The following is a 12,014-nucleotide window of genomic DNA, read 5'->3' as shown; positions in this document are numbered from 1 at the left end:
AATCTCAAGATAAGAACAAGAAAACACGAAAGGAATAAGCTTTCTTTCGCCGTCTGTTCCTCATATATTTTAATTCAATATTCATTTCTGAAAACAAAGGTCAAGTGTACATCTCAAAACTAGTCTGGTTGTCGACTTTTATTTACCTTCTGTACATGCTTTGACTTCAACTCCAGAAACAGTTGAGGGTGCGGTTGGGTCTTTCTTGGTTATTGTAATGATGATTTTGCTTCCGGTTTCTCCTTTAAAGTTCACTTCTACAGTGCCATCGGGTGAAATAACTGGTGTCTGTATAAAAAAGAGCACCTGGTTTGTATCTTCTCTGCTATTTTCAATATTATTCAATTCCTCTATGACTATCCTCAAACATATTCAAGAAACGAAATGAATACCTTTGTTGTCTTGTCTCCGTTAGGTTGCTCTAAGGTTACTTCCACCTTCTCCGCATTCAAAACGGTCGCTTTCACAGTGGTGACCTGTGGTGGTTGGTCACTGTTCAGAGTGAATTCAACAGTCGGGGAAGGATTACTGGTGACCGTACTGGCGCCAACAGGAGTGAAAATATTGGGGATATTTCCGACAGGGATATCGTCACTGCTTGGCGACAACACATTTGGACCAGCTGTCAGCATCTCGTCAACACAAGCTGTAACAAACACATTCAAATGTATATCATGCTTCGCTTCACGATGAAAAGACATATCTAATAACCCTTCAGTGTTAGAATCAAGCAAAGCTTAATGAAGCACTGGACCTACTTGTAACTGTTGTAGTGGTTAGACCACTTGGGGTGGGTGTTACGGACGGTGTAGGTCCACTAGGCGTTGGTGTTACAGATGGGGTAGGTCCACTTGGTGTTGGTCCACTGGGTGTCGGTGTAACAGATGGAGTAGGTCCACTTGGAGTAGGGGTAACCGATGGAGTAGGTCCACTTGGTGTAGGTGTTCCAGATGGAGTAGGTCCACTTGGTGTTGGCGTCACTGATGGTGTCGGTCCACTTGGTGTTGGCGTTCCTGGCGTTACAGACGGTATTGGTGAAGAAACACTAGGGGTACTGGCTATTGTCGTTGTTGGAAGTGTTGTTGTAACTAAAACATTTATTTGGTATATAAAACTCTTTATACGCTTGTTCTTTGTCTGAACCAATCAATAACTTGCAATTTCAAATCTCAAGATAAGAACAAGAAAACACGAAAGGAATAAGCTTTCTTTCGCCGTCTGTTCCTCATATATTTTTATTCAATATTCATTTCTGAAAACAAAGGTCAAGTGTACATCTCAAAACTAGTCTGGTTGTCGACTTTTATTTACCTTCTGTACATGCTTTGACTTCAACTCCAGAAACAGTTGAGGGTGCGGTTGGGTCTTTCTTGGTTATTGTAATGATGATTTTGCTTCCGGTTTCTCCTTTAAAGTCCACTTCTACAGTGCCAACGGGTGAAATAACTGGTGTCTGTATAAAAAAGAGCACCTGGTTTGTATCTTCTCTGCTATTTTCAATATTATTCAATTCCTCTATGACTATCCTCAAACATATTCAAGAAACGAAATGAATACCTTTGTTGTCTTGTCTCCGTTAGGTTGCTCTAAGGTTACTTCCACCTTCTCCGCATTCAAAACGGTCGCTTTCACAGTGGTGACCTGTGGTGGTTGGTCACTGTTCAGAGTGAATTCAACAGTCGGGGAAGGATTACTGGTGACCGTACTGGCGCCAACAGGAGTGAAAATATTGGGGATATTTCCGACAGGGATATCGTCACTGCTTGGCGACAACACATTTGGACCAGCTGTCAGCATCTCGTCAACACAAGCTGTAACAAACACATTCAAATATATATCATGCTTCGCTTCACGATGAAAAGACGTATCTAATAACCCTTCAATATTAGGATCAAGCAAAGCCTAGTGAAGCACTGGACCTACTTGTAACTGTTGTAGTGGTTAGACCACTTGGTGTGGGTGTTACGGACGGTGTAGGTCCACTAGGCGTTGGTGTTACAGATGGGGTAGGTCCACTTGGTGTTGGTCCACTGGGTGTCGGTGTAACAGATGGAGTAGGTCCACTTGGAGTAGGGGTAACCGATGGAGTAGGTCCACTTGGTGTAGGTGTTCCAGATGGAGTAGGTCCACTTGGTGTTGGCGTCACTGATGGTGTCGGTCCACTTGGTGTTGGCGTTCCTGGCGTTACAGACGGTATTGGTGAAGAAACACTAGGGGTACTGGCTATTGTCGTTGTTGGAAGTGTTGTTGTAACTAAAACATTTATTTGGTATATAAAACTCTTTATACGCTTGTTCTTTGTCTGAACCAATCAATAACTTGCAATTTCAAATCTCAAGATAAGAACAAGAAAACACGAAAGGAATAAGCTTTCTTTCGCCGTCTGTTCCTCATATATTTTAATTCAATATTCATTTCTGAAAACAAAGGTCAAGTGTACATCTCAAAACTAGTCTGGTTGTCGATTTTTATTTACCTTCTGTACATGCTTTGACTTCAACTCCAGAAACAGTTGAGGGTGCGGTTGGGTCTTTCTTGGTTATTGTAATGATGATTTTGCTTCCGGTTTCTCCTTTAAAGTTCACTTCTACAGTGCCATCGGGTGAAATAACTGGTGTCTGTATAAAAAAGAGCACCTGGTTTGTATCTTCTCTGCTATTTTCAATATTATTCAATTCCTCTATGACTATCCTCAAACATATTCAAGAAACGAAATGAATACCTTTGTTGTCTTGTCTCCGTTAGGTTGCTCTAAGGTTACTTCCACCTTCTCCGCATTCAAAACGGTCGCTTTCACAGTGGTGACCTGTGGTGGTTGGTCACTGTTCAGAGTGAATTCAACAGTCGGGGAAGGATTACTGGTGACCGTACTGGCGCCAACAGGAGTGAAAATATTGGGGATATTTCCGACAGGGATATCGTCACTGCTTGGCGACAACACATTTGGACCAGCTGTCAGCATCTCGTCAACACAAGCTGTAACAAACACATTCAAATGTATATCATGCTTCGCTTCACGATGAAAAGACATATCTAATAACCCTTCAGTGTTAGAATCAAGCAAAGCTTAATGAAGCACTGGACCTACTTGTAACTGTTGTTGTGGTTAAACCACTTGGTGTGGGTGTTACGGACGGTGTAGGTCCACTAGGCGTTGGTGTTACAGATGGGGTAGGTCCACTTGGTGTTGGTCCACTGGGTGTCGGTGTAACAGATGGAGTAGGTCCACTTGGAGTAGGGGTAACAGATGGAGTAGGTCCACTTGGTGTAGGTGTTCCAGATGGAGTAGGTCCACTTGGTGTTGGCGTCACTGATGGTGTCGGTCCACTTGGTGTTGGCGTTCCTGGCGTTACAGACGGTATTGGTGAAGAAACACTAGGGGTACTGGCTATTGTCGTTGTTGGAAGTGTTGTTGTAACTAAAACATTTATTTGGTATATAAAACTCTTTATACGCTTGTTCTTTGTCTGAACCAATCAATAACTTGCAATTTCAAATCTCAAGATAAGAACAAGAAAACACGAAAGGAATAAGCTTTCTTTCGCCGTCTGTTCCTCATATATTTTAATTCAATATTCATTTCTGAAAACAAAGGTCAAGTGTACATCTCAAAACTAGTCTGGTTGTCGACTTTTATTTACCTTCTGTACATGCTTTGACTTCAACTCCAGAAACAGTTGAGGGTGCGGTTGGGTCTTTCTTGGTTATTGTAATGATGATTTTGCTTCCGGTTTCTCCTTTAAAGTTCACTTCTACAGTGCCATCGGGTGAAATAACTGGTGTCTGTATAAAAAAGAGCACCTGGTTTGTATCTTCTCTGCTATTTTCAATATTATTCAATTCCTCTATGACTATCCTCAAACATATTCAAGAAACGAAATGAATACCTTTGTTGTCTTGTCTCCGTTAGGTTGCTCTAAGGTTACTTCCACCTTCTCCGCATTCAAAACGGTCGCTTTCACAGTGGTGACCTGTGGTGGTTGGTCACTGTTCAGAGTGAATTCAACAGTCGGGGAAGGATTACTGGTGACCGTACTGGCGCCAACAGGAGTGAAAATATTGGGGATATTTCCGACAGGGATATCGTCACTGCTTGGCGACAACACATTTGGACCAGCTGTCAGCATCTCGTCAACACAAGCTGTAACAAACACATTCAAATGTATATCATGCTTCGCTTCACGATGAAAAGACATATCTAATAACCCTTCAGTGTTAGAATCAAGCAAAGCTTAATGAAGCACTGGACCTACTTGTAACTGTTGTTGTGGTTAAACCACTTGGTGTGGGTGTTACGGACGGTGTAGGTCCACTAGGCGTTGGTGTTACAGATGGGGTAGGTCCACTTGGTGTTGGTCCACTGGGTGTCGGTGTAACAGATGGAGTAGGTCCACTTGGAGTAGGGGTAACAGATGGAGTAGGTCCACTTGGTGTAGGTGTTCCAGATGGAGTAGGTCCACTTGGTGTTGGCGTCACTGATGGTGTCGGTCCACTTGGTGTTGGCGTTCCTGGCGTTACAGACGGTATTGGTGAAGAAACACTAGGGGTACTGGCTATTGTCGTTGTTGGAAGTGTTGTTGTAACTAAAACATTTATTTGGTATATAAAACTCTTTATACGCTTGTTCTTTGTCTGAACCAATCAATAACTTGCAATTTCAAATCTCAAGATAAGAACAAGAAAACACGAAAGGAATAAGCTTTCTTTCGCCGTCTGTTCCTCATATATTTTAATTCAATATTCATTTCTGAAAACAAAGGTCAAGTGTACATCTCAAAACTAGTCTGGTTGTCGACTTTTATTTACCTTCTGTACATGCTTTGACTTCAACTCCAGAAACAGTTGAGGGTGCGGTTGGGTCTTTCTTGGTTATTGTAATGATGATTTTGCTTCCGGTTTCTCCTTTAAAGTTCACTTCTACAGTGCCATCGGGTGAAATAACTGGTGTCTGTATAAAAAAGAGCACCTGGTTTGTATCTTCTCTGCTATTTTCAATATTATTCAATTCCTCTATGACTATCCTCAAACATATTCAAGAAACGAAATGAATACCTTTGTTGTCTTGTCTCCGTTAGGTTGCTCTAAGGTTACTTCCACCTTCTCCGCATTCAAAACGGTCGCTTTCACAGTGGTGACCTGTGGTGGTTGGTCACTGTTCAGAGTGAATTCAACAGTCGGGGAAGGATTACTGGTGACCGTACTGGCGCCAACAGGAGTGAAAATATTGGGGATATTTCCGACAGGGATATCGTCACTGCTTGGCGACAACACATTTGGACCAGCTGTCAGCATCTCGTCAACACAAGCTGTAACAAACACATTCAAATGTATATCATGCTTCGCTTCACGATGAAAAAACGTATCTAATAACCTTTCAATATTAGGATCAAGCAAAGCCTAGTGAAGCACTGGACCTACTTGTAACTGTTGTAGTGGTTAGACCACTTGGTGTGGGTGTTACGGACGGTGTAGGTCCACTAGGCGTTGGTGTTACAGATGGGGTAGGTCCACTTGGTGTTGGTCCACTGGGTGTCGGTGTAACAGATGGAGTAGGTCCACTTGGAGTAGGGGTAACCGATGGAGTAGGTCCACTTGGTGTAGGTGTTCCAGATGGAGTAGGTCCACTTGGTGTTGGCGTCACTGATGGTGTCGGTCCACTTGGTGTTGGCGTTCCTGGCGTTACAGACGGTATTGGTGAAGAAACACTAGGGGTACTGGCTATTGTCGTTGTTGGAAGTGTTGTTGTAACTAAAACATTTATTTGGTATATAAAACTCTTTATACGTTTAATAGTGTTCTTTGTCTGAACCAATCAATAACTTGCAATTTCAAATCTCAAGATAAGAACAAGAAAACACGAAAGGAATAAGCTTTCTTTCGCCGTCTGTTCCTCATATATTTTTATTCAATATTCATTTCTGAAAACAAAAGTCAAGTGTACATCTCAAAACTAGTCTGGTTGTCGACTTTTATTTACCTTCTGTACATGCTTTGACTTCAACTCCAGAAACAGTTGAGGGTGCGGTTGGGTCTTTCTTGGTTATTGTAATGATGATTTTGCTTCCGGTTTCTCCTTTAAAGTTCACTTCTACAGTGCCATCGGGTGAAATAACTGGTGTCTGTATAAAAAAGAGCACCTGGTTTGTATCTTCTCTGCTATTTTCAATATTATTCAATTCCTCTATGACTATCCTCAAACATATTCAAGAAACGAAATGAATACCTTTGTTGTCTTGTCTCCGTTAGGTTGCTCTAAGGTTACTTCCACCTTCTCCGCATTCAAAACGGTCGCTCTCACAGTGGTGACCTGTGGTGGTTGGTCACTGTTCAGAGTGAATTCAACAGTCGGGGAAGGATTACCGGTGACCGTACTGGCGCCAACAGGAGTGAAAATATTGGGGATATTTCCGACAGGGATATCGTCACTGCTTGGCGACAACACATTTGGACCAGCTGTCAGCATCTCGTCAACACAAGCTGTAACAAACACATTCAAATATATATCATGCTTCGCTTCACGATGAAAAGACGTATCTAATAACCCTTCAATGTTAGGATCAAGCAAAGCCTAGTGAAGCACTGGACCTACTTGTAACTGTTGTAGTGGTTAGACCACTTGGTGTGGGTGTTACGGACGGTGTAGGTCCACTAGGCGTTGGTGTTACAGATGGGGTAGGTCCACTTGGTGTTGGTCCACTGGGTGTCGGTGTAACAGATGGAGTAGGTCCACTTGGAGTAGGGGTAACCGATGGAGTAGGTCCACTTGGTGTAGGTGTTCCAGATGGAGTAGGTCCACTTGGTGTTGGCGTCACTGATGGTGTCGGTCCACTTGGTGTTGGCGTTCCTGGCGTTTCAGACGGTATTGGTGAAGAAACACTAGGGGTACTGGCTATTGTCGTTGTTGGAAGTGTTGTTGTAACTAAAACATTTATTTGGTATATAAAACTCTTTATACGCTTGTTCTTTGTCTGAACCAATCAATAACTTGCAATTTCAAATCTCAAGATAAGAACAAGAAAACACGAAAGGAATAAGCTTTCTTTCGCCGTCTGTTCCTCATATATTTTTATTCAATATTCATTTCTGAAAACAAAGGTCAAGTGTACATCTCAAAACTAGTCTGGTTGTCGACTTTTATTTACCTTCTGTACATGCTTTGACTTCAACTCCAGAAACAGTTGAGGGTGCGGTTGGGTCTTTCTTGGTTATTGTAATGATGATTTTGCTTCCGGTTTCTCCTTTAAAGTTCACTTCTACAGTGCCATCGGGTGAAATAACTGGTGTCTGTATAAAAAAGAGCACCTGGTTTGTATCTTCTCTGCTATTTTCAATATTATTCAATTCCTCTATGACTATCCTCAAACATATTCAAGAAACGAAATGAATACCTTTGTTGTCTTGTCTCCGTTAGGTTGCTCTAAGGTTACTTCCACCTTCTCCGCATTCAAAACGGTCGCTTTCACAGTGGTGACCTGTGGTGGTTGGTCACTGTTCAGAGTGAATTCAACAGTCGGGGAAGGATTACTGGTGACCGTACTGGCGCCAACAGGAGTGAAAATATTGGGGATATTTCCGACAGGGATATCGTCACTGCTTGGCGACAACACATTTGGACCAGCTGTCAGCATCTCGTCAACACAAGCTGTAACAAACACATTCAAATGTATATCATGCTTCGCTTCACGATGAAAAAACGTATCTAATAACCTTTCAATATTAGGATCAAGCAAAGCCTAGTGAAGCACTGGACCTACTTGTAACTGTTGTAGTGGTTAGACCACTTGGTGTGGGTGTTACGGACGGTGTAGGTCCACTAGGCGTTGGTGTTACAGATGGGGTAGGTCCACTTGGTGTTGGTCCACTGGGTGTCGGTGTAACAGATGGAGTAGGTCCACTTGGAGTAGGGGTAACCGATGGAGTAGGTCCACTTGGTGTAGGTGTTCCAGATGGAGTAGGTCCACTTGGTGTTGGCGTCACTGATGGTGTCGGTCCACTTGGTGTTGGCGTTCCTGGCGTTACAGACGGTATTGGTGAAGAAACACTAGGGGTACTGGCTATTGTCGTTGTTGGAAGTGTTGTTGTAACTAAAACATTTATTTGGTATATAAAACTCTTTATACGTTTAATAGTGTTCTTTGTCTGAACCAATCAATAACTTGCAATTTCAAATCTCAAGATAAGAACAAGAAAACACGAAAGGAATAAGCTTTCTTTCGCCGTCTGTTCCTCATATATTTTTATTCAATATTCATTTCTGAAAACAAAGGTCAAGTGTACATCTCAAAACTAGTCTGGTTGTCGACTTTTATTTACCTTCTGTACATGCTTTGACTTCAACTCCAGAAACAGTTGAGGGTGCGGTTGGGTCTTTCTTGGTTATTGTAATGATGATTTTGCTTCCGGTTTCTCCTTTAAAGTTCACTTCTACAGTGCCATCGGGTGAAATAACTGGTGTCTGTATAAAAAAGAGCACCTGGTTTGTATCTTCTCTGCTATTTTCAATATTATTCAATTCCTCTATGACTATCCTCAAACATATTCAAGAAACGAAATGAATACCTTTGTTGTCTTGTCTCCGTTAGGTTGCTCTAAGGTTACTTCCACCTTCTCCGCATTCAAAACGGTCGCTCTCACAGTGGTGACCTGTGGTGGTTGGTCACTGTTCAGAGTGAATTCAACAGTCGGGGAAGGATTACTGGTGACCGTACTGGCGCCAACAGGAGTGAAAATATTGGGGATATTTCCGACAGGGATATCGTCACTGCTTGGCGACAACACATTTGGACCAGCTGTCAGCATCTCGTCAACACAAGCTGTAACAAACACATTCAAATATATATCATGCTTCGCTTCACGATGAAAAGACGTATCTAATAACCCTTCAATGTTAGGATCAAGCAAAGCCTAGTGAAGCACTGGACCTACTTGTAACTGTTGTAGTGGTTAGACCACTTGGTGTGGGTGTTACGGACGGTGTAGGTCCACTAGGCGTTGGTGTTACAGATGGGGTAGGTCCACTTGGTGTTGGTCCACTGGGTGTCGGTGTAACAGATGGAGTAGGTCCACTTGGAGTAGGGGTAACCGATGGAGTAGGTCCACTTGGTGTAGGTGTTCCAGATGGAGTAGGTCCACTTGGTGTTGGCGTCACTGATGGTGTCGGTCCACTTGGTGTTGGCGTTCCTGGCGTTACAGACGGTATTGGTGAAGAAACACTAGGGGTACTGGCTATTGTCGTTGTTGGAAGTGTTGTTGTAACTAAAACATTTATTTGGTATATAAAACTCTTTATACGCTTGTTCTTTGTCTGAACCAATCAATAACTTGCAATTTCAAATCTCAAGATAAGAACAAGAAAACACGAAAGGAATAAGCTTTCTTTCGCCGTCTGTTCCTCATATATTTTTATTCAATATTCATTTCTGAAAACAAAGGTCAAGTGTACATCTCAAAACTAGTCTGGTTGTCGACTTTTATTTACCTTCTGTACATGCTTTGACTTCAACTCCAGAAACAGTTGAGGGTGCGGTTGGGTCTTTCTTGGTTATTGTAATGATGATTTTGCTTCCGGTTTCTCCTTTAAAGTTCACTTCTACAGTGCCATCGGGTGAAATAACTGGTGTCTGTATAAAAAAGAGCACCTGGTTTGTATCTTCTCTGCTATTTTCAATATTATTCAATTCCTCTATGACTATCCTCAAACATATTCAAGAAACGAAATGAATACCTTTGTTGTCTTGTCTCCGTTAGGTTGCTCTAAGGTTACTTCCACCTTCTCCGCATTCAAAACGGTCGCTTTCACAGTGGTGACCTGTGGTGGTTGGTCACTGTTCAGAGTGAATTCAACAGTCGGGGAAGGATTACTGGTGACCGTACTGGCGCCAACAGGAGTGAAAATATTGGGGATATTTCCGACAGGGATATCGTCACTGCTTGGCGACAACACATTTGGACCAGCTGTCAGCATCTCGTCAACACAAGCTGTAACAAACACATTCAAATGTATATCATGCTTCGCTTCACGATGAAAAAACGTATCTAATAACCTTTCAATATTAGGATCAAGCAAAGCCTAGTGAAGCACTGGACCTACTTGTAACTGTTGTAGTGGTTAGACCACTTGGTGTGGGTGTTACGGACGGTGTAGGTCCACTAGGCGTTGGTGTTACAGATGGGGTAGGTCCACTTGGTGTTGGTCCACTGGGTGTCGGTGTAACAGATGGAGTAGGTCCACTTGGAGTAGGGGTAACCGATGGAGTAGGTCCACTTGGTGTAGGTGTTCCAGATGGAGTAGGTCCACTTGGTGTTGGCGTCACTGATGGTGTCGGTCCACTTGGTGTTGGCGTTCCTGGCGTTACAGACGGTATTGGTGAAGAAACACTAGGGGTACTGGCTATTGTCGTTGTTGGAAGTGTTGTTGTAACTAAAACATTTATTTGGTATATAAAACTCTTTATACGCTTGTTCTTTGTCTGAACCAATCAATAACTTGCAATTTCAAATCTCAAGATAAGAACAAGAAAACACGAAAGGAATAAGCTTTCTTTCGCCGTCTGTTCCTCATATATTTTTATTCAATATTCATTTCTGAAAACAAAGGTCAAGTGTACATCTCAAAACTAGTCTGGTTGTCGACTTTTATTTACCTTCTGTACATGCTTTGACTTCAACTCCAGAAACAGTTGAGGGTGCGGTTGGGTCTTTCTTGGTTATTGTAATGATGATTTTGCTTCCGGTTTCTCCTTTAAAGTTCACTTCTACAGTGCCATCGGGTGAAATAACTGGTGTCTGTATAAAAAAGAGCACCTGGTTTGTATCTTCTCTGCTATTTTCAATATTATTCAATTCCTCTATGACTATCCTCAAACATATTCAAGAAACGAAATGAATACCTTTGTTGTCTTGTCTCCGTTAGGTTGCTCTAAGGTTACTTCCACCTTCTCCGCATTCAAAACGGTCGCTTTCACAGTGGTGACCTGTGGTGGTTGGTCACTGTTCAGAGTGAATTCAACAGTCGGGGAAGGATTACTGGTGACCGTACTGGCGCCAACAGGAGTGAAAATATTGGGGATATTTCCGACAGGGATATCGTCACTGCTTGGCGACAACACATTTGGACCAGCTGTCAGCATCTCGTCAACACAAGCTGTAACAAACACATTCAAATGTATATCATGCTTCGCTTCACGATGAAAAAACGTATCTAATAACCTTTCAATATTAGGATCAAGCAAAGCCTAGTGAAGCACTGGACCTACTTGTAACTGTTGTAGTGGTTAGACCACTTGGTGTGGGTGTTACGGACGGTGTAGGTCCACTAGGCGTTGGTGTTACAGATGGGGTAGGTCCACTTGGTGTTGGTCCACTGGGTGTCGGTGTAACAGATGGAGTAGGTCCACTTGGAGTAGGGGTAACCGATGGAGTAGGTCCACTTGGTGTAGGTGTTCCAGATGGAGTAGGTCCACTTGGTGTTGGCGTCACTGATGGTGTCGGTCCACTTGGTGTTGGCGTTCCTGGCGTTACAGACGGTATTGGTGAAGAAACACTAGGGGTACTGGCTATTGTCGTTGTTGGAAGTGTTGTTGTAACTAAAACATTTATTTGGTATATAAAACTCTTTATACGTTTAATAGTGTTCTTTGTCTGAACCAATCAATAACTTGCAATTTCAAATCTCAAGATAAGAACAAGAAAACACGAAAGGAATAAGCTTTCTTTCGCCGTCTGTTCCTCATATATTTTAATTCAATATTCATTTCTGAAAACAAAGGTCAAGTGTACATCTCAAAACTAGTCTGGTTGTCGACTTTTATTTACCTTCTGTACATGCTTTGACTTCAACTCCAGAAACAGTTGAGGGTGCGGTTGGGTCTTTCTTGGTTATTGTAATGATGATTTTGCTTCCGGTTTCTCCTTTAAAGTTCACTTCTACAGTGCCATCGGGTGAAATAACTGGTGTCTGTATAAAAAAGAGCACCTGGTTTGTATCTTCTCTGCTATTTTCAATATTATTCAAT

At 42.4% G+C, this 12,014-nt stretch overlaps 1 protein-coding gene across 1 annotated transcript in view; it reads right to left on the bottom strand.

Annotated features, from left to right (window-relative positions):
* Positions 1-12,014, bottom strand: part of LOC128163029 (mucin-16-like) — a 112,855-nt gene that overhangs the window by 92,083 nt on the left and 8,758 nt on the right. Inside the window, exons 22-52 of the mRNA XM_052826485.1 lie at positions 11,815-11,956; positions 11,256-11,585; positions 10,890-11,143; positions 10,644-10,785; positions 10,091-10,420; positions 9,725-9,978; positions 9,479-9,620; positions 8,926-9,255; positions 8,560-8,813; positions 8,314-8,455; positions 7,755-8,084; positions 7,389-7,642; positions 7,143-7,284; positions 6,590-6,919; positions 6,224-6,477; positions 5,978-6,119; positions 5,419-5,748; positions 5,053-5,306; positions 4,807-4,948; positions 4,254-4,583; positions 3,888-4,141; positions 3,642-3,783; positions 3,089-3,418; positions 2,723-2,976; positions 2,477-2,618; positions 1,924-2,253; positions 1,558-1,811; positions 1,312-1,453; positions 759-1,088; positions 393-646; positions 147-288 (exon numbers count right to left, since the gene is read on the bottom strand). Coding sequence (XP_052682445.1) covers positions 147-288; positions 393-646; positions 759-1,088; positions 1,312-1,453; positions 1,558-1,811; positions 1,924-2,253; positions 2,477-2,618; positions 2,723-2,976; positions 3,089-3,418; positions 3,642-3,783; positions 3,888-4,141; positions 4,254-4,583; positions 4,807-4,948; positions 5,053-5,306; positions 5,419-5,748; positions 5,978-6,119; positions 6,224-6,477; positions 6,590-6,919; positions 7,143-7,284; positions 7,389-7,642; positions 7,755-8,084; positions 8,314-8,455; positions 8,560-8,813; positions 8,926-9,255; positions 9,479-9,620; positions 9,725-9,978; positions 10,091-10,420; positions 10,644-10,785; positions 10,890-11,143; positions 11,256-11,585; positions 11,815-11,956 — 7,402 coding nt within the window. The remainder of the gene's footprint in view (positions 1-146; positions 289-392; positions 647-758; positions 1,089-1,311; positions 1,454-1,557; positions 1,812-1,923; positions 2,254-2,476; positions 2,619-2,722; positions 2,977-3,088; positions 3,419-3,641; positions 3,784-3,887; positions 4,142-4,253; positions 4,584-4,806; positions 4,949-5,052; positions 5,307-5,418; positions 5,749-5,977; positions 6,120-6,223; positions 6,478-6,589; positions 6,920-7,142; positions 7,285-7,388; positions 7,643-7,754; positions 8,085-8,313; positions 8,456-8,559; positions 8,814-8,925; positions 9,256-9,478; positions 9,621-9,724; positions 9,979-10,090; positions 10,421-10,643; positions 10,786-10,889; positions 11,144-11,255; positions 11,586-11,814; positions 11,957-12,014) is intronic.

The sequence above is a fragment of the Crassostrea angulata genome, chromosome 9, assembly GCF_025612915.1.
Source record: "Crassostrea angulata isolate pt1a10 chromosome 9, ASM2561291v2, whole genome shotgun sequence".
In the NCBI taxonomy this organism is placed as follows: domain Eukaryota; kingdom Metazoa; phylum Mollusca; class Bivalvia; order Ostreida; family Ostreidae; genus Magallana; species Magallana angulata.
This window is presented reverse-complemented; position numbering and strand designations above follow the sequence as displayed.